This window comes from Nipponia nippon, unplaced genomic scaffold, assembly GCF_047370975.1.
Source record: "Nipponia nippon isolate SJK-2023a ecotype South Korea unplaced genomic scaffold, ASM4737097v1 scaffold_2, whole genome shotgun sequence".
Taxonomy (NCBI): Eukaryota; Metazoa; Chordata; class Aves; order Pelecaniformes; family Threskiornithidae; genus Nipponia; species Nipponia nippon.
The window spans coordinates 34398890-34424440 of NW_028262336.1; the positions used below are offsets into that span (position 1 = coordinate 34398890).

Sequence of the window (25551 nt, forward strand, 5' to 3'; positions counted from 1 at the left end):
AAAAGACAAATACTGTGGTTTTTCACAACTGCTTTCTTAGAAACTACTGAATATTTTTGCTAACATTCTTCCTCTCTAAGGATAATAAAAAGCCCTGCTTTCAGGAACTTAACTGAGAAGTATTAAACCCCAATTTTACATATATCAGCTCTGTTTATGATAGTAGAGAGCCAGTACAAAGTGAAAAAGTACAATTAAAAAAAAAAAGATTAATCACATTCTTGTAAACAGTGAATGACTAGCACAGTTGTTTCTGTGGTATTAAGGAAAAGAATGCCTAGTCTTAAATTTTCATTCTCAAACCTCTGAGAGCAAAAAAGGTGTTCTGCATGAGTTCCTCAAGCTCCGTCTTGCTCTGCTTCCTGGCAGACACCATCATTTTTTAGGTACATTTTTTCCTGCTGTTAGCTGTGCTGCAGGGCACCATCTCCGAGGTCATTATCAAAGGGTTTCTTTGTCAGCCTGGCAAGCTGTCTCCTCCTGCCTCCACAAAGCCAAGGGCTAGTCCGGTCCCACCGAAATCCACAAAGGTCCCGTGCCAGAGCCACAGTTAGACATTATGCTGGTTTTACAGACTCGAGTGGACCTGTGCCAGTTTACCTTATCTGATGATCTGGCTCCATGAGAACAAGTCCCTAATGACTCACGTCCACCTCATACCTGGTGTGCACGGGAAGAAGTTGTTTTTCAAGCTGGGTCCCACAAATCCCAGCAAATAATGTCTAGTTTCTCGTAGAGCTTCTTTCTTTTAGGAGGCGCTGAATAAAGTATGTGTTCAACGAAAATATTTGCTTGACGCATACCCCATGTCACACCGTGTCATGGGACGAGGTGGCAGGGTGGGTCAGAGTGTTCCGTCCGCAGGCACCGTCTCTAGGCTCTTCTGTGGGGCAGCACTCGGCAACGCTTGCTGGGCAGAAAGCAGCTTCAGAATCACGTTGAAAATTAAGCAGAAACAGAAAGCTAGTTTTTGAAACTGAATAGATTTACATACAGTTATTTTAGTCCAAGTAACTAACATGAAAAATTTATAATTTGGTATCAAAATCAGAAAAAAAGCCTCTTTTCACCAAAGCGCTTTCATTCAGATGGATATTTTATTTTGTTCTGTACATGCAAACCAGCATGTATTCAATAGGCTCACACGAAGTTGTGGCAATTCAGAACTTGCAGGTCGTACCCTTGCCCTGCAAGTGTGGTTCCGCAGCTCAAGTACAAATCTATAATGCCATGTTTAAATCTATCATGTGAAGCCCTGAATGGGCTCCATGTAAATTAACCTTGGTACCTGAAAGGCAGCAACCTCCCAATCAGACAGGCATGGGGATCTGCCCAAAGGAGTAAATTGTTGGATATTGGATTAGAGCCTTCTGGTAAGCTGTTGTAAAAGATCTGGAAAAGACTCCTCGGTATTCTGGTTGACTAATACTTTCCATTATAAAGGACTCTTTCTTTGGGAAGCATTAACACCTCTGTTGTTTGTTGCAGGCCTTTGATATTTAGCAGGGGAAATCCCAGAGGCTATAGTGGTACCTATTCATTGCCCAGAGAAACGTGAGTCAGTTTTACCCATATTGTAAAGTATTAAAAATGCTGGGTCTCTGATTCATGCACAAAGGCAGATGAAAATCAGGCTGCCACCCACATCTGTCTGGCCTGCCCCCACTGCACAGATGGCTCAACTGCTCTTGAAACATCAGCTGAATTGCTGCAAATTACAGCCCGGCATATTTAATAACACTAAAACCTGAGTGCAAAGATCTCAGCTGCCTGCAAAGCAGGACCTTACAAGGCAGTAACAAGGTGGACATCTATGGGAGGAGATTTTTACAGCCATCACTTTTAATCTGCCTATATTTGTGACAGGGGTCTTAAATTTCTTTTCTGTCTCTGGCCAAGACTGCTAAACGTTGTAGACAACCTGGCCTAGGTGGTTAGGCTGAAGCGCAGTGAGCACAGCTGCCTGATCACAGGTGCACGGTCAGAGGTGTTACCTAGGGCTCCCTCTAGCAAGCCCCGCTCCCATTCATAATGCACCTGCAGCAAAATGGCACAGACCCTTCAGTTGGCTCGCTCTCCCCATGCTCTCTGTGACAGCAAAGGTAGGAAGCAGAAGGAACAGCTCGTGCTAGAGCGTAACAGATCCTATGCTGATACCACCTTCTCACCGGCTCCTACTGGCCTTCCTGAGGGCCCTGGGCAGAGCACTGTGCATCCCCCCAGCTGTGGGGAGGAGAGGGAACGAGTCCGTCCTTCCCCTCACCCCGCACACAGGCCCAGCGTGGCCTCGTAGTCCTCACGGGCAACAGCAGCCAGCAGTTAGATGATGGGGGGCCAGTTCAGGGGAGACAGTTTTCTACAGAAGATGCACAGTGTAAATCCTCCCAAAGAGAAGTGCCCCAGAATCCCCGAGGTTACATGGCAACCTCACTTCAGACAGCCTTTTTTTGTTCAAACTCTTCCCAGTCTGCCTGATACTCCATTCTGGTTGGCCGGGGTCTCACCCATGTGCAGGGTGATTGCTTGTCCTGGGCTCTCAGTATCAGTTTGTCTACATAAAAGAATGAACATTCAGTAAGCGGTGGTGATGCAATACTGCTCTGCGTACCCGCTGAAAGTTGCTTTCAAAGTGGCACAGCAAGCCCTCCAAGCATACCTCCGGGTCCTCAAGGGACGCTGGCTTGTAGTAGCTGATACAGGGTAAGTTAGTCTTCTAGATGACTTCTCATGTGTGTAAGTAAGTCTGTCTTACATATTTTAGTTAGAGGGCTCATTCAGTTCTTGTTTTAAAAAATGTTTCAAACGTAATTCATTTTTACTGTGATGAAAGATACCTGTCTTTTTGTCTATTCCCTTTATACAAGAATCAATAAAATGTCTTTGCCAAGTGCTTTTCCTAACAGGTCAGAATAACTATGGCTATGTGGAATTATTTATGAAAATACAGTTAGGCACATTTAGCTATGCTGCCAATAGCATTCATTTATTTTCTTGTCATTGTACCTGCAGCACCCAACAAATAACTATAAAATTTCCATTCTACCAAATGGTATATAAATACTAAAGTCAGCTCTGTGAACATCTTTAACTGTTTTATTTAGACATAACCTTCTTTTTTATTTAAATGTATTCATTTAACAATACATTGTAGCTTAAAAATCCATTATAATAATAAAGTTTCTCTAATAACTCTTGAAATAATTTAAAAGTCACTACGTAAAGCTAAGAAACCTGCCAAAATTGTATATTTTTTATATACATCTCACAAGCTGTTATCTCATTTCTAATAAACAACAGAGTGGGCTAATAAAAAATGGGATGTTTTACCTACCAATTCAAACTGTTTCTCCTGCATTGGCTCAACACTTTCCCCACGGGCTATGTTTTTTAATAAATAAGTAAATAGACACGCAGGCATATATATGCTATATGAATATACGGAACTTTAAAGTTTCTTCTCCAAAAGGCTATAAATGAAAGTATTATATGTGCATAATACTATATGTATCTTGCAGGTATTTTATAAGCACATTAGAATAATTTAACATGAAAGCTGAGAAAACACAGTATTATATAAAAATTTTGACAAGGATAAAAGTGAAGACTTTAAAACATATTTTGTTTAAAAAAATAAACCTCTTCTGAAGAGTATACTTTTCAGTTTTTCTAGAAAGTACTCTAGAGTTCCCAAGCCCAGCTCCATTTCTACTAGTTTTTCCTTCACATTCATTGGTGTTGCTTCATCAGCTTTAGCAGAAGTACAACCGTTTGCAAACGGCTGTACAGCAGTCTGAAGTTCAGAATACACAGGCTCTGGTATAGAAGTCTCTGTTTTTACCAGAACATTTTCTCCAGTAGCTTGTGACCATGGCTGAAGTGGTGTGAGAAGTATTTCTGCTGTTGAAGTGTCTCTTTTACAAGAGTCCCCTCCTTCCCTTCCAAAACTATTTTGATTTGGTGAAGACTTATTTGTTACCATCTTATTATTAAGAGCCTGACCTAAACCCATGACTTCTAAATTCAAACTCATATGACCCTCATCATCTTCTTTATATCTAAGGGAATAAAATTGAAAATACTGAAAATACAAGTTACAAACACAGTGTTCACAGCAGAAAATAAGAATAACATCTAAATAGATTGCCAAAACTGAGCATGTGAGCAATTAAGAGATTAATTAGATTGCTATTTATTAGGTGGCACTCAAACAAAAGACACTCTATGTGAAAGGACACCTGCAAGAGGGTTTCAATAAGTAGTTTTTATCAAATATACCTTGTGTAACAGAAAATAAGAATACCTGTTCATGATTATATTTTATTTGCTGGATTTTCTTGTCCCAAAATGGTAAGTATGGCTTGTTTATACTACAGAAGCTGTTTATATATTTATGTACTCTCTTTGGTGGATACAACTTGCAGGCTCAAAAAATTTCTTTCAACAATCATCTAGGTTACAAGATTTTCACAGTGGTAAAAGCTATAAAAGCAAAAAGACCTTTTTTTTGCTTGCTTTAACCATCTTTACACTAGATTTTCCATCATGATAGTGAAACCTAAGTAGTAAATTGTTTCACACTCGGAATGTTTAAAACTGAACCAAACTTAAGATAGCATTTAATTAAATATCTGGATCTCTTAAACAAAATGTTTAAAAACAGAAACCCTTTATGATCTGAACAAGAATCAGCTGGTAACATACCTGAAACGAGAATGACTGCTGAGTTTATGAGCTTTTCGAAGATGTAGGGTCAATGTATAACTCCAGGAGAAACATTTCTGACATATGTGGCATTTGTATTTCAGAATGCCATTATTCTTGGAAAGAAAGACAGTTAAGAGTCATTGAAGGCTTGCACATATATGTGACAAAAAATAATCCTTTGTTGAAAAGGGGAAAACTACACTAGCTAGCTGAAAACCTTTTTGAAGTTAACTTCCTAAAATGTTTAAAATTTGTAGTTTTTAGAACGTGTCTGATTTGGGAATTCCAGTGAACATGGAAATTCTCTTCATTGGCCATCAGTACTGCAGCTACCTCCATTAGCAGTGTGACACAAAGCTTCCACTAAAATATATTCATTTTACAACATAGCAGTAATCCTAACTCAGAAAGTTGAAGAAACAGGCAACAAGCATGCATAAACTACAGCAGCCCAAACTATATTTTAATGTTGTGGCCAGACTCACCCAATTAAAAGTGATGTAAGCTTTACACACTTTATAGTTTCTCTATTTTCAGGTAACATATTAGTTCTAAGGATGGAGTACCAACATGAGGAGAAAGGTGACACGGGATTTTAATCCCCAAAATATTTTGCTGTTGAGATTAGGATTGGCATGTTGGTTTTTTTGTTGTGTTTTTTTTTTTTTTTAAAAAAAAAAAAGGAGGGATGGATTTGGCCAGAGTTCAAGACTGTTCGTATGCAACTGCATGCACCTAAGGTAAGCACACAAAATCTATAGGTGAGGATGAGTCAGTTATTTGCATAATACTTGCAAAAGTCCTAGAAATGTGTGCAAATAAATACTTGATTAGATGCAAAAATGACACATTTCATTAATTCACAAGAAATTAAATGCACATAAATTTGAAACTTTAGTCTCATTTATAGCAATACATTTTATTCTGCTATTTAATATACTCACCAGATGCACGCTCTTGTAATGCTGTCTCAAAGTTCGTAAAGTCCGTGAAGTAAAACCACATCCTTCAACATCACAGCTGTAGGCATCTGAATCATTGTGTGTTTCAACATGTTTATGCAGATCATACGCGTTCTTAAAACTGAAAACAAGGTAAAACAAATAACAGATATAATAGTACAGAGGAGTAGTCTTGTGGTTAATGTTTAGGACTGGGAGGTAGTAATTTTTGGCTCTGCCAATGACAAGTGAAAGCGGAATATGTGTAAATCACTTCTCTACCTCAGTTTTTCCACCTGTGAAAAGGGGATAGTACAGACATCTCTTTGATGTGCTCTGGATTTCATTTTCCATTCCCTCTTTCTTCCCACACATCCACACCATGCCCAAATCTAGGTCATTTTTCCACAACTGTGTTGCAAGGCACCACCCTCTCTTTCTGTTCACATAGAGAAAATTCTTGTCCATTATTGATCAGTTACTTCATCCTCTCTGGTCTAGAAATTCAGATTATTTCCTTTTGTTCCCCCCACAGCATAAACACAAAAGTCCTTAAATATTTGTTCACTTTATCCCACTTCCAGCATACAAAAGCTAGACCTCTCATCTTGTCTGGCAAAGTTAAACATAATTTGCCAATGCTTATATATGCAACTTGGTCTATCACATCACAATGCCACTTTTTTTTTTTTATTATTATTTCACTGCTGTGTGGCATCATATGGTGAAAGCAGAAAAGAAACCACCACAGAAAAATGAGAGCGCAAGACAGCAGAAGGTATAGTAAGCCTGTGGCAGAAAAGTCACTCAAAGACGACTGTGACTCTCCCAGCAAACAGCCAGAAATCACTTAGAATGGCAAACCGCACAGTTTAAGGCACTACTGCTGCACATCTCAACTTGTCATGATGACTATTTCGTAGTACGCAGTCTTGCAAGAAAATTCACCTTTTAACACATCAGTCCTACTTGCACCAGAAGTTCATGAACTACTGTTCGTGTCTCAGCACTGTTCGTGTCTCAGCTGAAGGCAGATGAACAGCAGGTGAATCTATTATAGATTTCTTCATTGATTATTTGATTATTTTTGTGGCTGAAAACTTTTCTTTCTTTACTAACTCCTATGTAAAATCCTAACTTGGCAGTTCTGCTCATATACTTAGGCGCCTCAAATTTTCTCACCCGCTGTCACAGAGGTGACAATGGAAAGGACGTTCATCACAGTGTCGGAATCTGATGTGTGCTTTCAGTGAGGAGACACTTGTGCATACCGTATCACAAAGGGCACATGTAACATGATTAACTAGAAAAGATAGTAGAAAGATACTTTCAGTTCTGTATCACGACTTCACCAGGACATTGTCTGCTATGACATGTGACCAAAAATGTCATATTAAAATTAACAGATTATAATACAATTGGGAATAAACTATACAGAGAAAAAAAAAGATTAAAATGGCGTGCAGATACAACAGAGTAGTGAAATAATGGTCAATCTTACAATGTTTCAAGTTACTTTCAAAAAATAGATGGTAAGGGAAAAAGAGGTAGAGGATCACGTTTCACTCTCTAGGCTCTAACAAAAAGGATGATTATCGTCTTGCCCTTGGCACTTTGGGAGGATTTCTAAAAGGTGGATGTTGTCTGGAGGCCTTCTGACAGACAAGCACTGGCAAATCTACTTTTAGTGTTTAAGGTATTACCACTCTTAAGAAGGTGGCAGAAAGAATACGTGTCTGTCCTCCGCCCCTCCATTTCATATTTGGATATATTTGCTTAAGGCATAATAATGCTAGGTGCTTGCTAAGCTGCCAGACTACAAACTGCAATGGCTGAGACACAGTTTTGCTCTAATGCCTCTGGACCTGGGGAGAACCTCTGGCAGGTTGGCAGGCAGGACTGTAACATCTTAAGCTGAACAAACGCTTCCTTTCCTGCATGTGAATCAGCAACCTGATGAATGCAGTAGGAAGAGTCTCAATAAAGAAGTTGTGGATTTAGACAAAATCTGTTATATTTAGGACTTTGAAACAATGCATTATCTTATAATCAGCCCAGTGCTTTACAGGTGGCCAAAGAAAAACATGCAGTTGAAGTGCTCATGTTTTCTCAAAAAAAGGAAGTATAATGCACTGTAACTATTCTGGAATCGCTCCCTGCATAGGCATGTTTCCTCATTGTGTTAAACCAGGAAAATTTTTTTTTTTTTTGTCCTCCCAAAAATAAATGGCTTCATGTGGAAAACTAGTCTGGAATAACTTAATCTGCAGAACTGCATCAGTGAAGTTCAGCAGTCTTTTGAAATAGAAGTATCCAACAGTTTACTTAGTTGTCTGGCATGTAAATATGTCCATGTAGGGAGTGATTTCAGAATACCTACAGCATTTGCGTTCACATCACAGCTTATTTCAGAATAGTTTCTTATAGGTAGGCAAACTCTTTAAAAGAAAATTTCAATATTTATCTATACCAGCAAGCTATTATGAAATACGCTGGGGTAAGAATCTGAAAATGTCATGTCTGCACTGGCAGTCCGCACTCACATGCGCACATGTATGCTGCCAGAGTTTTTAAAGAAAGCTGAACCATGAACCGGGGAAGTAACTGGCTCTAATATCCAAAGGGATTTAGATTGTGCCTAAACAGTTGGACCCAGGAATGCCTCCCAGCTCCCTCAGCCAAGTTCACATTGCAGCCGGTTCGCTGTGGCTTACTGGGGCATGACACAGGTTCACATCCTCCTTGTTCCCAGGTCCAGCCACCTTGTGATTTTCCCTGGCTATGCAAGCAGAACACAGTCTAAATTATCAGGCGACAAGGACAGCCAGGCACATTGTATGGTTCACAAAGGTTTAAGTGCAGCCAGAGTGACCAGAAACAAATAGTTCAGTTAGCTATGTGCTTTACTTAATATATCAAATCTATCTTAATGTGTGTTATGCTTTAATTTTTAAAAAACAACAGCATATTTAAACTGCTTCATTAGCTAATAAAAAAAACAAAAAAATATTAATTTGTGTTTATTTCCAATTTCTATCCAAAATCACCTTGAGACAAAGGAATAAAACTAATCTAATAAACAAAAATAATTGTCTATTTTCTAATATAAAATATAAAAATTAAGATATTTTCATCAGATACATGTCAACTATAAAACCATTTAAATACGAACACGGTCAGTCCTGGTAGCTCACGGTAAGCTCCAAATCAAATGCATAGTTGTTAAGCATCAATGTGTTGACTTGCACACAGTGAAAAATCATGTTTCCTTAAGAATGCAACGAGAAAGTAGAATCTACCCTGACTGAGCAAGTCTGCACAAAGCTACTTGGATGTTTATACAACCTAAATGACTGCTGCCCAGGTCTGGCTACATGGTTCAAATACTCCTATTCCCAAAGCAAAGACCCACCCGCCTCTCGGCTTCTGCATTTCCTGTATGTCCAACAGCAATATCACATGTTTCCTTGTGCTTAGATGCCGTGGGATTCTTTCCCAGCAAGTCATAGCTGTTGTAGTATAACTTGTGGGAATAATTTGGGGACCTCAGGGAGATTGTGGTTAGGTCAATGAAGGACTACACGATTTGAGTGAGGCTGATGATGCACTGCAAGGTGAGCAGAGTTGCAGCCCAAGCTAAAACATAGCTTTGGCTTTAGCCATGCCCCTAGTCATGAAAGCGAGTAAACAGAGATGCAAGTGAAGAGTAAGCATCTGCACAGGAGCTACTGCAAAATAGAAAAGCCCCTTAAACTTTTTGATCAGAAGGCATGGAGAAGGGAATTTCCATGCTTCAGAGGGACTGGCAATAATATTCTTACTTTCCAGCATTTGTTACACAGTTGCCCTAGTTTCGTATATTAATTTTCTTAGCTGATATAATGATACTTCTACCTCCGCAGTTCATCAAAGCTGTTCGGTACAAGGTGACCTTGAGAAAAGTATGTTTTATTTTAAAAAGCTCTGACTTACCATGTCCCCTCATGTGATCTCGTAGCAGCCTTTCATTAGCAAAATGTTTCTGACAGTTCTGGCAAACAAATATTTGTTCTGAATTTAAATAGAAACTATTTAGTGGCAATACAAATAACTTACGAGAGATTTATTAATTGATAACCTATAGCTGTCACTTTCATGAATAAACTAATACAGCATTGAGGCAGTTTCAATATTCTTTTTCATTATCAATACTCTTCAGAAGAAAATTTAGTTTAGGCTTAATGAAAAGGATTGTTTATCAGTAAGTTAATTTTATCCTAAACAGAATAACAATCTGTTCAAAACACTAACAGTTTGAAATTTGAGCTCTTCTGTTACCTAGAATGCACCTACTTTCCATCACCAAAACATCCATGATTCCTAAATATATTCCAAGCACTTAAAAACAGAAAAAACAACCACCTCTCCCGTCCTCTTCAGCATGCAGGAAAGCATGCCAACTAATACACAGTTGGTTGAGGTAGGGAGTGTTCTGGTGGAGAAAATACTTACTGGATAAGCAAAGCTGAAGAGAAAAAAATTGCCTTTTGCCCTGAAAGTAGTTAAATGCTCATTGGGATTACTTGCAGAGATTTTGTAATCCAAGCCTGGCTCTTGTGGAGGTTCTCTCTTCAATAATCAAAAGTCTTTCCTATTCACAGGCAGTTCCCCAGCGTCAGTGGAATGTCACGCTGTGCTACGGGCACCAAGGGAAGAGAGGCAGTGTGATGCCATAGCTGCCAAGTGAATAGCTTTTCTGCTGAAACACGGATCTGAGGGTGTTCTGTTGCTCACTTTCATTACCCTAATTAATCAGACATGCAAAGTTGAGAGAATTTCTATGCTTTATGAAAACAACTGCCTTCCTGGAGTAAACCGTGCTTTCTTGCTATTGACTTATATGAAAAATAGAAATATTTATGAAATTACACATGCATATTATCACAAAGCACCTTAAATTAAAATCTCTTAGAAATATAAACAGAAATAAGAGCATATACACTTACTACTTTCTGAAATTTGTCTCTTTGCATGATCAAATAACTTAGTGTTATTGGAGAACATTCCTCCACAAGTAGGACATGCTACAACTCTTTCTTGCGTGTGGGTTCTTAAATGATCCCATAGCTTATGCTTTCCTTTAAATACACCTAAACAATCTAAACCAAACAAACAGAAAAAAAGCTGCACGAGTACTGTACTCTTTCTTATGCAGAAACAGAAAAGGCTATTACATACTTATGTCTTACTGTTACATTTTTAGAAACACACCAAAAAGCTTCTTCTAGGAAAAAAAAAACCAGACTGGTACTATTACAAACACCACGTGACATTTAACCCCACAAATATCCATGCAAAAGCCAGATTATTTGTCAGTAATCAGGTTTCTTCAAGACACGTTGGGCATGTGTGTCTCTTACAAAAATTTCAGTTTTTAATCAGCAGAGAGCATGCTTCTATACTTTCCACCCTCATGTGTGAAAGTTTTTGACGCCACATGTATGCTCATACAGTAGAATAGAGATAACGTTCATGGCTATTTCTGTTGTGGTATTGTTCCCCACCCCCCGCCCCCATCACAGAACTCCAGCAATCTTCATGGTCTCTGGAGAACCAGGAGGACAAGATGGGGTAGTGAATACATGCCTACTGTACATCTCCAAGAACTCTGCTTACCGTCCCCTTTTTTTTTAATCTTCACATTTTCTATCTTTCTTTCTTTACATCTTTCTTTCTATCTTTACATACACATTCACATAGTGGTTAACCACAAGCAATCAGCTATCCACCAAACAATCTTTGCATATAAATAGCTATGTCCTCAGATCTCTTGAGCTCAGGAACAGTCCGGTACTGCGGACACAGTGCAAGTTTTAACAGCACAAGTAGAAAGCTCTGGCTATTGACACGTGACAAATAAGGGGAAAATCCCTAGTAGGTTAATGTACTGGTGTAAATGGAGCTAAAGAACTACTTTCAGGAGACAACTTCAGTCAGATGTGAAGGAATAGCCTACCCTCTCCATAAGGAGAAGCAGCAACGAGTTTCTCTCATCTACCTAACAAAGGTAACAGCTATGCAGAAAGCTACCTTTTTAGAAAGGTGAAATAATAGCCCGGATGCAGTCAAAGACTCTTAAGAATCAAGAGGGCTAAATTCAAGAGCAAGAGGAAGGGGAAAATAAAAATATTCTTTTGTGGATGGCACATGATAAGAGTAATCAAGTGAATCAAACTCAGTGACAGGCTGGATACCTTTAGGTCTCAGAAATTAATAGATTTAACAAAATTCATTTAACATTTTTGTTCATTTAACAAAAAGGATTTGCCTAGTTCATTTAACCAAATAGGTGCATCGTGAGTTCCATCTCTACAATCCATCAGGACATTCTCTCAAGTCGAACAAGAATGCAATAGCCTTAATAGCAACCCACATCCACTCCAACGGGTAGAATATACGCAGCTTGTTGGAAAGGAGTTCTGAGCTCCAGATTAACGTACTCAGTAAAGGGACAGAACTCTAAACTCTTTATTAAAAGACAAAGGAAATCCTAAAACCTCACCTTGCCTACAATGAGGAAACAGGATCATCAGTGTCTCTTTCACCTCTACTGTGTACAGGATACTACTGATCAGGAGGGGCCATAGAAAAAGGACAAGCTCCCATGTCTAGATCAGAAGCTGGAGGACTGATTATTCTTCTAGTGCAACATGAAGATTTCTGTCTGGGTTTAACCGCAGATGGAAAACGTGACATACAGGACCTCAGATTGAATCTCCCTTTTACATCCTTCCTTTGTGAACTCTGCCAGGGCCCTGAGCATACCCAGAGCCTCTGGTTGCCCTGACCACCCTGTAGCCATTGTTCTCTGTAATCCTCCTCTGCAGCCAATTCCACCCCACACATCTAAGAGATGGTTGCCTGTGTTTGAGGTCTGCTCTAATATGGTGACACTGTTCAAGCTTCCATCACACTTCTGTGAAAAAAGGTAAGTTGTGAGAAAGAGCAGTGAGAACCCTCATCTGGGGCCTCCGCTCACACACCCTGTGCTCTCTGGCTTGGGAGCTGTAATTACCCACCCCATAGGCAGGTATGCTGCGCAGTGCCTTACACCTCAGGGGCCCTGCCTCTTGACTTGCTCTCTGGACTTCCTGGCTTGACCCGTCTTGTGACAGTGGACTTGGCTGGTGATCACTGGGCTGCTGCTGACCCCAGCTTAGCACCACCAGACCTGCTCTGTTCTTCTTGTTCAGGTTCTGTGAGACTGCACCCTGTCAGCGAGGTCCCTGCCTGCCTGTCACCCTTCACTCCCGGTTTGCCTTCCCTTGCAGAGCAGCCTGCTCTTGCTGTGCCCTCACAAATTCAAACCAACTCAGACCACCAGCTAGTATACTGAAGGTCCCTACAAAATACTGATCACTTTCGATCTGTTGTCCCAGTTCCATGACAACTGCTTCCCCTCACAGAGGTGAGCCCTTACTGGCCTGTGCTTGCTTGTTAAGTTAAGGGTGTGAATGAAAAGCTGTTTTTCACTGCCTGGACATTATGATTCTGCATATCACTTTCAAGTGTATAGCACCACCCTGAATGTCAAGATCACAGACTACAACAGACCCTATAAAACCCAGGACCTATTCTTTTGTTCCGAGGCAGAATCAATTATACCTTGGTCTCAGAGGAGGTCTTCTCAGTTCCCCAGTGACAGACAACCTCCATAGTTTCAACAGGCAACTGCTACAGTATTTTAAAATACCCTATTAAAATGGCTTTCCTAAGTTATAACTTGCACCTCTCTTGTTGCAACTGAAGCTCGTTACTTCTCATCCTTCCTAGTGCAGACATGGAGAACAGATGCTTTCTCCGTTCCTAACAGCAGGGCATTTCTTAAAACATATTTGAAGACATACCATATTCCTTTTCTTCTGCATTTCCTTTTTCTCCATTCTGTTATTTAGGCTATACAGTCAGAGGAGTCCCTTCACCTGTCCTGATGGGCTATGTTTTCTAAAGCTATGATCAGACTGATGTGTGATTTTGGTTCCTCTAAGGACTACAGATTCTACGCTATCAGGTCGCGGGAGTGAGTTCCCCAGCCAAAAAATAGTGCATCTGTCAGCTAATCTCAAGAGGGAAGAGGAAAAAAATTGTATCGCCTTGCATCCACTGATGGGATTTTTTCATCATTGCAGTGAACAGCTAAGGCAAAAAGTAACTTTAACCCATAAATTGAAAAGACACCTATCTAGGGGGGGTTCACCAAGAGGATTCCAATCAAACCTGGACTTTATTGACACACTTTACAAGACAGAGACAAATTGGTTTAAAGCAAGCACAGAATGATCTGTTCCAGGACCCGCAAGTTGTCTCACTACTCTTCAGCAGAAAGTCTTTTCTTCTGGAGAGGTTCTGCTCATACACTTTGTAGGTCTCAAGCTGAATGGCATGCATGTCAAATGGCAGTCCATAGTTTAGCCCTTACTCAAACAATCAAGACATCTGCTATGAAAGACTGTCAATGGAATGTGGCTTCTACAACAGAGCCAAGGGCAGAACATCAGCTTTGAAGCCATGACAGTAATTTTAACACAAGAGGTGGCTAGCAATAGAGAGAATGCATTAAAAATGCTCTTTCTCACCACAGAATTGAGAAAAACTAGGACGGCAACAGGTGTACTTCCCTTGATTTGAAGGGAACAGGAGAGGGAAAGCAAAGATTAAGCTAACCATGAAAGATTATTGTGAGGGAGACAACCCTGATCCTGAGTGGTAGAATACAAGTGGAAAGTCTGTTTGAATGGTATATCAATTATCGACCATAGGCAGAATTATGAGGAAATCCAACCCTGTTCAGTACTGGCAATTCTCAACTTGGGAGTTGAGGGCGTTCAACCCCATGGATGATAGGAACTATTCTACTTAAATCATGATGCCTATAAAATAGAAATGTTTCTGCAACTATTTAAGATAGATGAAAAAATATCTGAAGATCTCTCACAAGTTCCTATGCAATATGTAGCACTAAGTGAATTTTATAAGAAACACTGCAGTGAAATACTTTTTGAAATAGATTTTTTTTTTATATGAACTACCTTTCCAGTGGCAATAAACAGCTTTCTTCTGATCTGTAACAGTTTCTTCCTCGGTAGCATAGGCATGAAGAGCAACATGTTGATAAAACCACACTGGGTTATTAAAGGTAGCCTAAAAACAAAATAGAAGCATGGAGAAGACAAGATAGCTTTGGCAGGAAATCAAGTGACAGGAACATAGAATTAAGTGTTTTTAGAAACCAAACAGACACCGGTAAATATTGCAGTAACGTTTAATTAACTCACCCCAACACAGAGACAATTACATCAACTACAAAAATGTAGAACATTCTGCAGAATCCACCACACAGACCAGGTTCTGAATTTTCACCTACCATCCAGGAGGTGAAAAGTTTGTCTAGACTAATTGAGTGAATACTACCCATTCTTTGGGGCAGGGATGTGTTTGTTAATGTATTTCTGTTGATTTATTTCTTTGGTATATTTTTACGTTCTCCCTTTCCTTCACTTCTGCTCACCTGCTCCTACTCACAAGAAGGCTATGAGGGCAGTGCAGGTAATTCCAACAGAAATGGGAAGGCTGCACAATGATTAAACTGAATTAGGTGTTATGGACACAGCACTCCACGAGTCAGTACTTATGTGACAAGGGGGACTAAACCTTAACTAGCCTCTGCCTCACTCCATAAAAATCCACACCTGCAGAGTGAAAGTAGACCGCATATTGCATTTTCTTCAAGTAACACAGGGTGTTCTTCAGCTGCATACTGTCATCAGTCGCAATTCAAAGTATTCCTCTCAGTTCCCAATAATTTAACCCCTTAACCTCTCTGTTATGCTGGCACAATTTTGTAAGGCTACACATTGAATTGGGACAAGGAATTGATCTGGCTTTCAACCAAACCAAAACACTGGGGAGAGGAAATGGGAAACAGGTGAAAGTCCTTAGGCTGATATTGCCACTGCCGATAACGTACAGTTGATTCAAATTTGAAACAGCACTGTTGTTTTGTTTTGGTTTTTTTTTAAGAAAAATATATAAATGAAAAAACCCTATTTATTTAGTATTATCTGGTTTTAATCATCCTAATCTTAGTAGAGTGAATTAAACTAAGCTGCTAGGCATTCTGTGTGCAGAACAGAGCATTCACATGAGGAGTTAATGCAGGCAAACTGCTGCATTTTAAATTCATACTCCAGTGTATTTCACAATAGCTCCCTCAGGGAGACAAGCCCTTATTTCCTCTGAAGGGCTTGAAACATGATCTGAGAAATCCAAGGTCTTGTGTATATGAAAGCATACAGGCCTATTAAGGTGAATCAACTAAAAGTATTGAGCTAGACAGTGATCGAAAGCCTTCTCACTTCTTAATCAGAATAACAATAATGGGTGTTAAACCCATTTTAATTTGTTGGCACCATTTCTTTAAGCGTTTTGCTGGAACTTTCTTGAATATATCTTTCTATGTAAATAGGAGAGAAGTTTTTGGGGCTGTTGCCTGAGTCAGAAGCTTTACCTTTGGGGAAACTGAATCTGACACAGTAGGAGGCACCACAAGAGTCAGGGGAAGATGTATGGGTGATTTTCAAAGAGAATTATATTCATAACTGTGGGAACATATTTGCAGGAGAGCGGGAAAGGTAAGCAGTTTTCCCTGCCCTCAAAGTTCTCCTCTTTCGCAGTGTGCCCTACCCCACCTCCTGGGTCTAGTCTAGCTTGCCTACTAAGTTGGGAAACATTCTTTTAATTAATAAAATTCACAACATAGTTTGAACTTGAAAAAACACGTATAAAAAGATTTAGCAAAATGCTATGGACTAAAGGATGCCACCAGCCAAAACTGCCCACTTACATAAATGAAAAATGGAACATGAAATCAATTAACGGGAAGCTTTCTCTTCTGTTTTTTAAGCATGTTTTTCAAAAGACTGTGCTTACTGACAGATGCCGCAAAATCAAAATCTGAGGGCTTTTAAGTTTTTCTGAACCTCTTCAATTTTAAAATAAGCAGACCAAACATAGCAGTATGCAAGTAAAGACTGATTGGTATGTATCAAAAAGCATTAATCACAAAAATAACTACTGTAAGAAATATGATTCCTATAAGCTATGAGACATAACAGTAATAAGATTTGTTTGTACCAACAGTAACAATTTTTGATTACAAACAATTGTTCGTATCAATCAAACTATGCAAGCAATCCAAAAGTTATCATAAATAATGTTCTGTATTATGTGTTTAGGCTTATAGCTTTAAAAATAAGAGAATAGGGTACTTCCATGCTTAATCCACTAGTAAATATAAGCCTTTATTTAGAGATACAGTTTCTCACAGATTGACTCAACCTCTCTCTATAAACTTCACTCTCAGATTTTTATGTCGTTCCTTATTTCATGTAAAGAAAAATTAATGAAAAGAGACATCAAAGCATTATATGAGTATAGATATTCTAAATTCAGAGCCGAAAGAGCCAAATAGATATTTCTAGACATTCTGTCCAGTAATAACATACCGATGAGGAGGCACTCATGGCACAAAAAATCTGTAAGCTGAAATGTTAAGAGGAGACTGGAAATAACTTTAGACCTGGTAAGGAGAAGGTTAGCAAAGCAGAGCATGGGCTATAACCACCATCAGAAAATAAAAGTAATTTCACTCCAACACTGCAGTATATTTACTCCAACATCATGCTGGTTCGAATTCAACAATATAAGGCACATGAGGGATACAAGACCTAAGTAAAGCACCACCAGTCTGACATTCCCTTGCATGGAAATATTTTCATCCTCATTAGTGTTTGTTTATAACCTCAAAATGCATAGTTTATGTCATGAATTAATTTTATCACAACTTTGATAGGAAAAGTCATAGATAATAGAGAACTAGGATTTAAGGATGATAACCCATGAATCACTGAAAGGCCTAGAGAGACATAAGGAAAAAAGGATCGAAGGCCTTTGAAAAACATTAAAGTTGTTTTTTTCTATTTGTAGTTCACCTTTACTAAACCTACATCAGATTTGCCCATATGAGCTTTGCAAAATTGTTTGGTTTTACAGTTTTTCTGATTTCCACAGTACAACGCATTTCAATTGTTTCTTCTTCACCAATATTTTGTTTTCAGTTGTATCATTTAACTCAAATGAAATAAAAAATTCATACAACATGAAAAAAATTAATGTAGACCAGCTAGACAATTTTCCTGCACTACTACTTTCTCTGAAAACTATCTTGCTCAACAGTTACACAAAAGGAGACGGTAAGATCTGCAAGGCATCACACTTGTGGATGCCAAGGTAATGCTCACTATCCATAAATAACAGCTGAGGTTCTCAGGCCAACAGTGACAGAGAAGGTGCTTCCTTATAATATCATATAAATATGAAGCCACTTCTGATCAGAAATGAACACCTCCAGGAAGCAGAAAAAAGATTTATATAGGCAATACTATTTATGTTAACATTGTCAAATAAATATAACAACTGCTAATCATCTTGGTTTACTTGATGCAGAAACAGCACAGTCGAAACTGAATGGATAATGATTTTATTTAATACAGGACACCAAAAAGTGGTCAAGATACAAACCATTATTAGTTGAAAGCAATCTTGGCCACATTTGGACATCAGACTTACATGAACAGCCTGTTGCAAATGTCTGATTTCTGTCCTAGTAAAAAAAAAACAAAAACATTTCCAACTGACCAAGGAAACATCAGATATTCTGTTGCCTTTCTTCAGACAGTAAACACTCTGGACCTCTCTAGACACTACCAAGTTCACTAATTTAACATTAAACTGGGTATATTAAAGTTTTGCATATAAACTCTTAAAACATAAGAAAAGTTTCACCTTTGTCAAAAAGATCATTTTAGTCACCACAAAAAGAAAGAAAATTTGAATTTAAGGTCACAGATGCTATGCAAATATGTTGTTTACATTTTTGTGAATGCTACCATAATAATTATCATGTATTACTTACAAAGATAGGGGGGAACATTGTTCAGAGGTAAGATTGAGCAAAAATTCACAATAGTGAGTCAAATCCAAAGAATGCTGAGGTGAAGTTAGGAAAGGAAAATAAATAGCAACATCTCAATGTATTTCACTTACATCGCAATTCTCCCAATGGCAAACAAACTCCTCTGAAGTCTTTGGTAACTGATGCCAGCTACAGCTGTTCCGCAAACACGCTGGCAAATCGTGGTGCAATGCCCGTAACTGAGAGCCTATGAATTTCAGTTTGGTGTGGTAACTGTGAAAATTGACATGCGTTATCAGCTCTCTGGGATCTTTCGCCCCGAATTCGCAACTTCTCCACCAACACCGGTACTGCTCTAAACACAAGAAAGAAGTAACATTTTACAGAACACTGCATGAAATCTACAGCCATGTGCCACAACAGTAAGAATGCTAATAGTACTTATATTTGTAGTAACTTCACAATCTGTAAGTAACCTTAGCAGAGAAGCTGGTAATTGCCATCTACTAACAATGCACTAGATAAAACTGGCAAGTCTCAGTGGCAAACAGATTTTCCACTGTCTCACAATTGCATCAATACTAGAGTGCTTTGTACCTTAAAACACAGCTTTTTGCAGAAAGGCACTTCATAGATTCCGTAGGAAAATTTTGTAAAAGTAAGTATTTTCTTAGGTATATACTATAACACGCTTCAGCTTAGGTCACAGAGACATTGTTAATGTTGGTCCAATTCTACTTTTTTCACCTTTAATTAAAACTCATTCACCTTTAATTAAAATGTCTACACCTGTAATTATACTTGATTACAGTGTTAAGAATAAAGAGCAGGATACACAAGAGCCAAAACAGCTATATTAAAAAGTCTAGTGTATTATTGCCATTACATCCACAGAGACTGCCTATAATTTTCTGCAGAATTGGATTTTTTTGTTTTTTTCCTTTTAAGTACATTTAATATTATTAAAGAGATGTAAAATACAATACCTGTCATAAAATAACACCAGTGTATGTATCCAAATAAGGCAAATACCATACAAACAATAAAAGTTTCCATTTTTCTATAAAGATTCATACAAGTGCTACTTTAAACTTAGAATTCTTAAGCAGTAGGCCAGTTCCCTGAAAGGGAAGAACTCTGCCATTAAAAACCAATTTGCTAAAATCTGTTTTAGACAATTGCATCTGCTGAGGCCCTAATCTTAGAAAAAAGTCCTCAGCAGAAGTTCTCGTGAGGTCACCTCTCTGGTCTCTTTCCATATTAGTAATTGCTATCAATACAAACGAAAATCCAGGACAATCAGATACAAAGCAAAAAGCTGGTATAAGCCCTTGTCTAAGGGCTTCATGCAGCTGGGCCTTAGAAAAGCTGTAAACATCTGCAGTGCAGGTAAACTGAAGTCAGTATTATTTTCTAGGCTAGGAATAATCTTCCAAACCACAATGTAATCTCTGTGACAGACGAGACATAAATGACCTGCTGTTTCCAGTGGGTGCTGTAGATACTCTTCCAAGTGTTCCGCAATGTGATTACAAAATTCCTCCATGTGTTTCCCTACAAAGCAGCATTCTTTCCATTCACATGGTAATATTAATTCAGCATTCTTAAATTTGCTTCCAGGGGCCATTGCCTAAAATTTTCAGAAGTACAGAGAAGTTTTAGTTATCATATTACATTTCTGTAAATTTCTCTTGTAAAAATAGCAGTTAAGATTCCAGGCTCCTAGATGACATGAACATTTCTTTTTTTGTTTGTTTCTTTTTTTAAAAATTACTGGATGCATTATTTTAAAGAATCTAAGGCCATATTTTGCAAACATTTACACCTTGCCAGAAGCCACAGTTGTAACATTTTCGTTGCAACCATACAGTAAGAGTCCTGTGATCACCATCCCAAACATCTGCTGAGGATGCCTTCATTGTAATTTAACTCCACGGCAGTACTGTGAAACCTCTTTCCACACAGAAAGCCAAAGTAACCAAGAGTGCAATTCCACAGTCACTTTAGCCTGACATAAGTGTGGGCTCCCACTGAACAGGGCTGGTTCCTTCTTGTTCTTCTCAAGATCCAGCTCTGGAATTGGCACAGCCAGCCACTAAACTGATGAGAAAACTGATCCAACTGAAAGCTAATTCTTGGGGGGAATGACAGACAGATGGCTAAATCAGTTTTCTGCTCAACTGGATGCATGTTTATATCAGTATAAAGGAAGCAAGAGGAATATAAACCAAGGAGAAATAGTTCTGCTGTTTTTTCATGACTCTGAACAGCTATAACAATAGCAAACTTCATTAAAAACTACTGGCCTGTTCTCAGTGGTTTTCCACCCCCCCGTGTTACGAGCTTCAAAGATCTGCCAGTTCAGCTGCTCAGAGGACCACTCCCTAACTTGCATTATTCCCAGCAATCTGAATTAGTTTTAAGAGTTTAAATAGCCTCCAAGCAGATCAGCTGAGGGATCTCAGTCAGCAGCAGACTTTGGAAGGAGGATGGTAACAAGCAGCTGGGAGGAGGTTCTTCATTTTCCCATCAACGCACACAGATCTGGAAGACAAACTCTGCCCAATAGCCTAAAGCATCAGTATAAAAGTCTGACTCTGTCTTTCCTGATGCTCTTACTGATTCTGTTGATTAAAAAAGTCAGGCACTGACATAACACTGGGTTAAAAAAAATGGCGTGCAAGTGGAAAAGCATGCAGGAATCAGTACGCCAACTCAGTGGTGTTAAGCAGACGCTGTCAACATAGCTGGCACTATCTCTGTACTTCCAGCTACTAAAAATACCAATTTGGAAGCATTCCCCCACCTGCAAGTTAATTACCAGAAAGCTTCTGAGAGAACCGATCATCCTACATTGCAAGTGGGACTCTTCTCACATCGCAACAGTTTAATCCAAGCTGCTATAACCAACCCTTTTATTTCACCAATGCCCCATCCTATTGACCTGGAGCAGGAAATGCTGACATCCCTAAAGACAGACTGAAAGGTAAGAAGGCTACCATTTATGCTACACATTAAATAATCCATTGTCAAGTACTTTGTTAAAGTTATTCCAGACACAGTATTAATACTACTGGAACAAAACATTCCAAGTTGTAATTATTCTAATTGACTAATGCCGGTATCCACAACATCCTAACACGCAGACTAGACTAGAGGCAAAAAAGACCAGAGAGAAGACTCGGGGAGAGACCTTGAAACCCTCCCGGCCGTACCGACACGGACCCTCAGCGCCTCCCCGCCCGCCCCGCTATCCCCGCACCCCCCCTCAGCCGCCCCTAGCTGCTTACGGCTGGGCGGCGGGCGAGAAAGCCAGCCCCGCCGGGGCAGGGAGGCTCTCTCTGCACGCCTGACCAAGGGCACTAACCGGCCCCGGGGCGGGGGGAACGGGGGGACGCTGCGGGGCGACACAGGTAAGGCCGCGCCCCTGCGCCAGCCGCACCCACCGGGGGAGCTGGCGGGGCTCTCCCCTCGCAGCGCGGAGGGAGCGGGCGCGCTCGGGTCACCGCCGTCCTTCTCCTCCAGGGGAAGGCGGCGCGGTGGCCGAGCCGAGCCTTCGGCGCCTCTCAGCCTCCCCTTCCGCGGGTGGGGCCGTGGGTTGCCCCGCGCTGTTATCCCCCGTGGTTTTACCTGAGGGCAGAGTTAGCGCGCGCGCGTGCGGCCCGGCGGCCGTTAACGGCCGCGGCGGCGATCTGCCCCCCGCCTCCCCCGGCGCGATGTGCGGGGGCGGCCCCGGAGCTTTCTTTCCCCCATTTCAAGCCTTCCCCCGTTAAGACGTTTCCCAGCCCCGAGGGGTGCGGGCACCTGCCCGGTGCGTGGGGACGTGCCTCCCCCGGGCTCGGGCCGTTTTGCTTCCTTTGGGAGGCGGGATACCGAGTCCCCGCGGCTCGCCAAGTCCCGCAGCCTCAGAGGGGCTCGGGGGCGGGCAGGGGCCCGTCCCGCAGGGGCCCCTTTCTGGTACCGGAGCCAAGGCTGAACTGGCAGAGCGCGAACAGGGCTGGCGGAGCTGCTGCTGGGAGGCGAACGTCCAGAGGAGAAGGGAGGCAGGCACTGGGCTGCAAGGGCATTTAGGGTGGTTAAAACACATCTTCCTATGACTGCTGTTGTAGCTACCACTGAACAATCCCACTCACCACCGCCCGCCCTCTAATCCTCCCGTTGATAGTGCTGTTAGTTTAGACTAAACCCCACCGTTTTCAATATCCTTCGCACCAAACACAGGCACCTTTAAAGGTAAGAGCGTATTAGGTGGTAATGCGTGCCACTGAGAGCTGGAAGCCTTTGTAGCCAAGTGTAGGAGACCACACGCATTCAGGTACCGTTTCCAGACTCTGATAAGTGTCCTGTGCAACCAGAATGTGTGACTTCTTGCAAGCATTCATTGATTACAGCAAGTTCTTGTTCTACTTGAATTACTTCTTAAACCACTCGTCATTTTGATAAAATGCTTACACTTAATTTCTAGACATTTTTTAAAGTAGGTAGACTCAGAAATACTGGCTATACTGCAAGAAGACAAAGTAAATTAAGAAGGAAATATTTGTGCTGTATAATTAGAATGACAGCTATCCCTTTGCTAACTAGAAATGCTCTCAGGGGTGACTGGATTACTTTAAAACAACAGCAGTAAATAGAGCACTCTTTTCCAAGACTTTTCTGCCAGGAACACCTCATATCTCTATTCAACCCACTTCTTACTTAAATAACCACACAAGTATATCATGCCTGGAGGAAAACTTAGTGCATGTTGGGATTTGCATGTATTTCATGGGAAAAAAAGTAGTGGAAGAGGGAGAAGAGTGAATGAGAAGTAGGTGCACTTGCCTTCAGGACAAAGTTTCTCATTTTTCTCTTTGATTATGCAATCTAAGCTCTTCTCTTTTGCATCTTTAAAAACTGTGCTTTGTCACCGATTCCACTGTCTCTTCAGCAAAAATCTTCTGTTTGCGTCAGCATGGACTTCACAGGAGGGCAATAAAGCAACTACTCATTACTTTTTAAGACACGCACCCCCCCCAAAAAGAACCTGCCCCTGCCCAAATGCCCCCGACCTATGTACCCGTATTTACTTCAAAAACCAATCCTGAATTCTGTGTCGTAACTAGGGCCCTTGGGCACAAGTGCCATCTGTACCTCAGTCAGACAAAGGTATTTATTCCTTTGAAAGCTCAGACCAGGGGCTTAGTGCAGGCACAGGTGTGGAGAGAAGGAACGAGGAGCTCACGCATGTGGTTGATTTATTTTTTACCTACTCACAACACAGCCAGTGTAACAGATGGAGAGCTATTCTTTTTTATCTCCCTCGCCTTGGCACAGCAAGGAACTGGGGTTAGAGCTTCCCCGCCCTTTCCTCTAATGAGCTGATTTGATTTGTTTTGTTTTTCAATTGTAAAGCACCCCTCTCTATCCCAGTGTCACCCCCTCGGTGGCACTCCTGTGTCCCACCTGCATGCAGATAGCACGTACACAACAGAGCAGGTCTGTTCTGTGCGTGAGAAAGGACAGTCGCTCTTGGGAAAATGCTGCCCACAACCTTGCTTTCGCTCTTCCCAAAAGTGATGAAACGTGGACCTGCTTCATTCTCTTATCATTTGAGCATCTTACCCTTTGGTTTCTGCACGTTGCTGCATATAACACACTGAGCGTGTTTTACGTTTGCATTTAATTTATGGTAAACGGAACACACACTGACACTTTCCCCTATACAAGTAACAGAATATAGGTTCTGCTAGAAGAAAGCAACTGAATGCAGTAATCACTAACATTTAGTTAACGGCCCTGCATCCACCACAACTTGCCACACAGTTCGGTACAGCAGGCTAAGTATGTGTTCTCCCAGCTTTTTTTTTTTTAGCTGTACTTCTAATGTGTTTCATTGCCTCTCAGCTCCCTCTCTCTCCCCAGTTTTGAATCTGTTTCTTGACGTTCGCTACACGTGAGGGGTACAAGTCTCAGAGACGCTCACGTTCCTGCGGGCTCTGTGAAAACAGCCAGCTGTGTCGGGAAGAGATACTGCAATGAGCACGTGGCTGGAGGGGAAGGCTGGCAGAAGGCGGCTGGTATCTGCTCTCATTAACAGCACCCAGCGCATCAGTCCCTACACCGGGAGTTCTGGCAAACGAGCCAGAGCATGTGTTGTCTCCTTCCTGAGCTCGTGTCACGGCAAGAACCTCAGACTCACGTGGGTAGGAGAAGGGCGGAAATCTGTAGAAAATTAGTATCATTAGTTTCTCCTAATTTTAATTCCTCATTCTGCCATTACGACACTTCTTTTTTTGTAGCCATTTAAATTTTTGCTGCATTTACTGAACACCTTAAAAACTTTTGAGAATCAAAATCCACAAGTAAACAGAAAAAGAAAGGAAAGCACTTGACTGACAGCAAAAAGACATTAGAACTTAAAAACTTTGCTTTAGATGAAATAAATCCCCAAATGCAGTATAATTGCTTTTGACATCAGCTGCTCTAACAGCCATTGCAACTAACAACCGGCTTCTCAAAAGCATTAGCAACTAACCAGGCACTGTAACTGGTCAAAACAGCTCATGGATAAGGCAGAAAGCAAAGAGCATTACATGACAGATGTTGATGAAATCCTGACTCTAGGGGCGAGACTGAAGTCTCCTGGACAAGCCTCGCCTTCCCTGCCCCACTCGAAGCCCACCCGCTCTGCCCCTTTCAGCTCTGCTGCTGGGAACTTACGTTTAGCAACAGCGAGCTGGGACTCTCCAGAACAGCGATCCAACCCATCAGCCCCTGTTGGGCTGTACTGCGGCGGCTCTCTGTGCCCAGTTCCCGTCTGAACTGAACTGTGCGCTTTGTAGCTGGCAGCAGGACACACGCAGAACAGCACTTGAGCACCCAGGAGGGAAAATAAATCCAGAACAGGTTTCT

At 40.8% G+C, this 25551-nt stretch overlaps 1 protein-coding gene across 1 annotated transcript; it reads right to left on the bottom strand.

Moving 5' to 3' along the window:
• Window positions 1-3595: 3595 nt before the first annotated feature.
• On the bottom strand, window positions 3596-25488 carry LOC148055732 (histone H4 transcription factor-like). Its single transcript, XM_087757952.1, has 9 exons — window positions 25360-25488; window positions 20134-20287; window positions 18789-19012; window positions 14714-14825; window positions 9618-9695; window positions 6828-6948; window positions 5649-5787; window positions 4702-4817; window positions 3596-4055 (listed from the first exon to the last, which is right to left on the bottom strand). Exons 1-9 carry the CDS (start codon window positions 25405-25407, stop codon window positions 3623-3625), a joined length of 1425 nt encoding a protein of 474 aa, XP_087614078.1. The 5' UTR covers window positions 25408-25488; the 3' UTR covers window positions 3596-3622.
• Window positions 25489-25551: the final 63 nt, after the last annotated feature.

Excerpts from the sequence above, each read along its gene's own strand:
- LOC148055732 (XM_087757952.1), bottom strand. The coding sequence starts at position 25,407 with ATGGGTTGGATCGCTGTTCTGGAGAGTCCCAGCTCGCTGTTGCTAAAC. Across the intron at positions 19,013-20,133 it reads GCACCCACTGGAAACAGCAG|AGCAGTACCGGTGTTGGTGG; the intron begins GTCATTTATGTC and ends TCTTGTGTTTAG. Across the intron at positions 4,056-4,701 it reads AGCAGTCATTCTCGTTTCAG|ATATAAAGAAGATGATGAGG; the intron begins GTATGTTACCAG and ends TTATTCCCTTAG.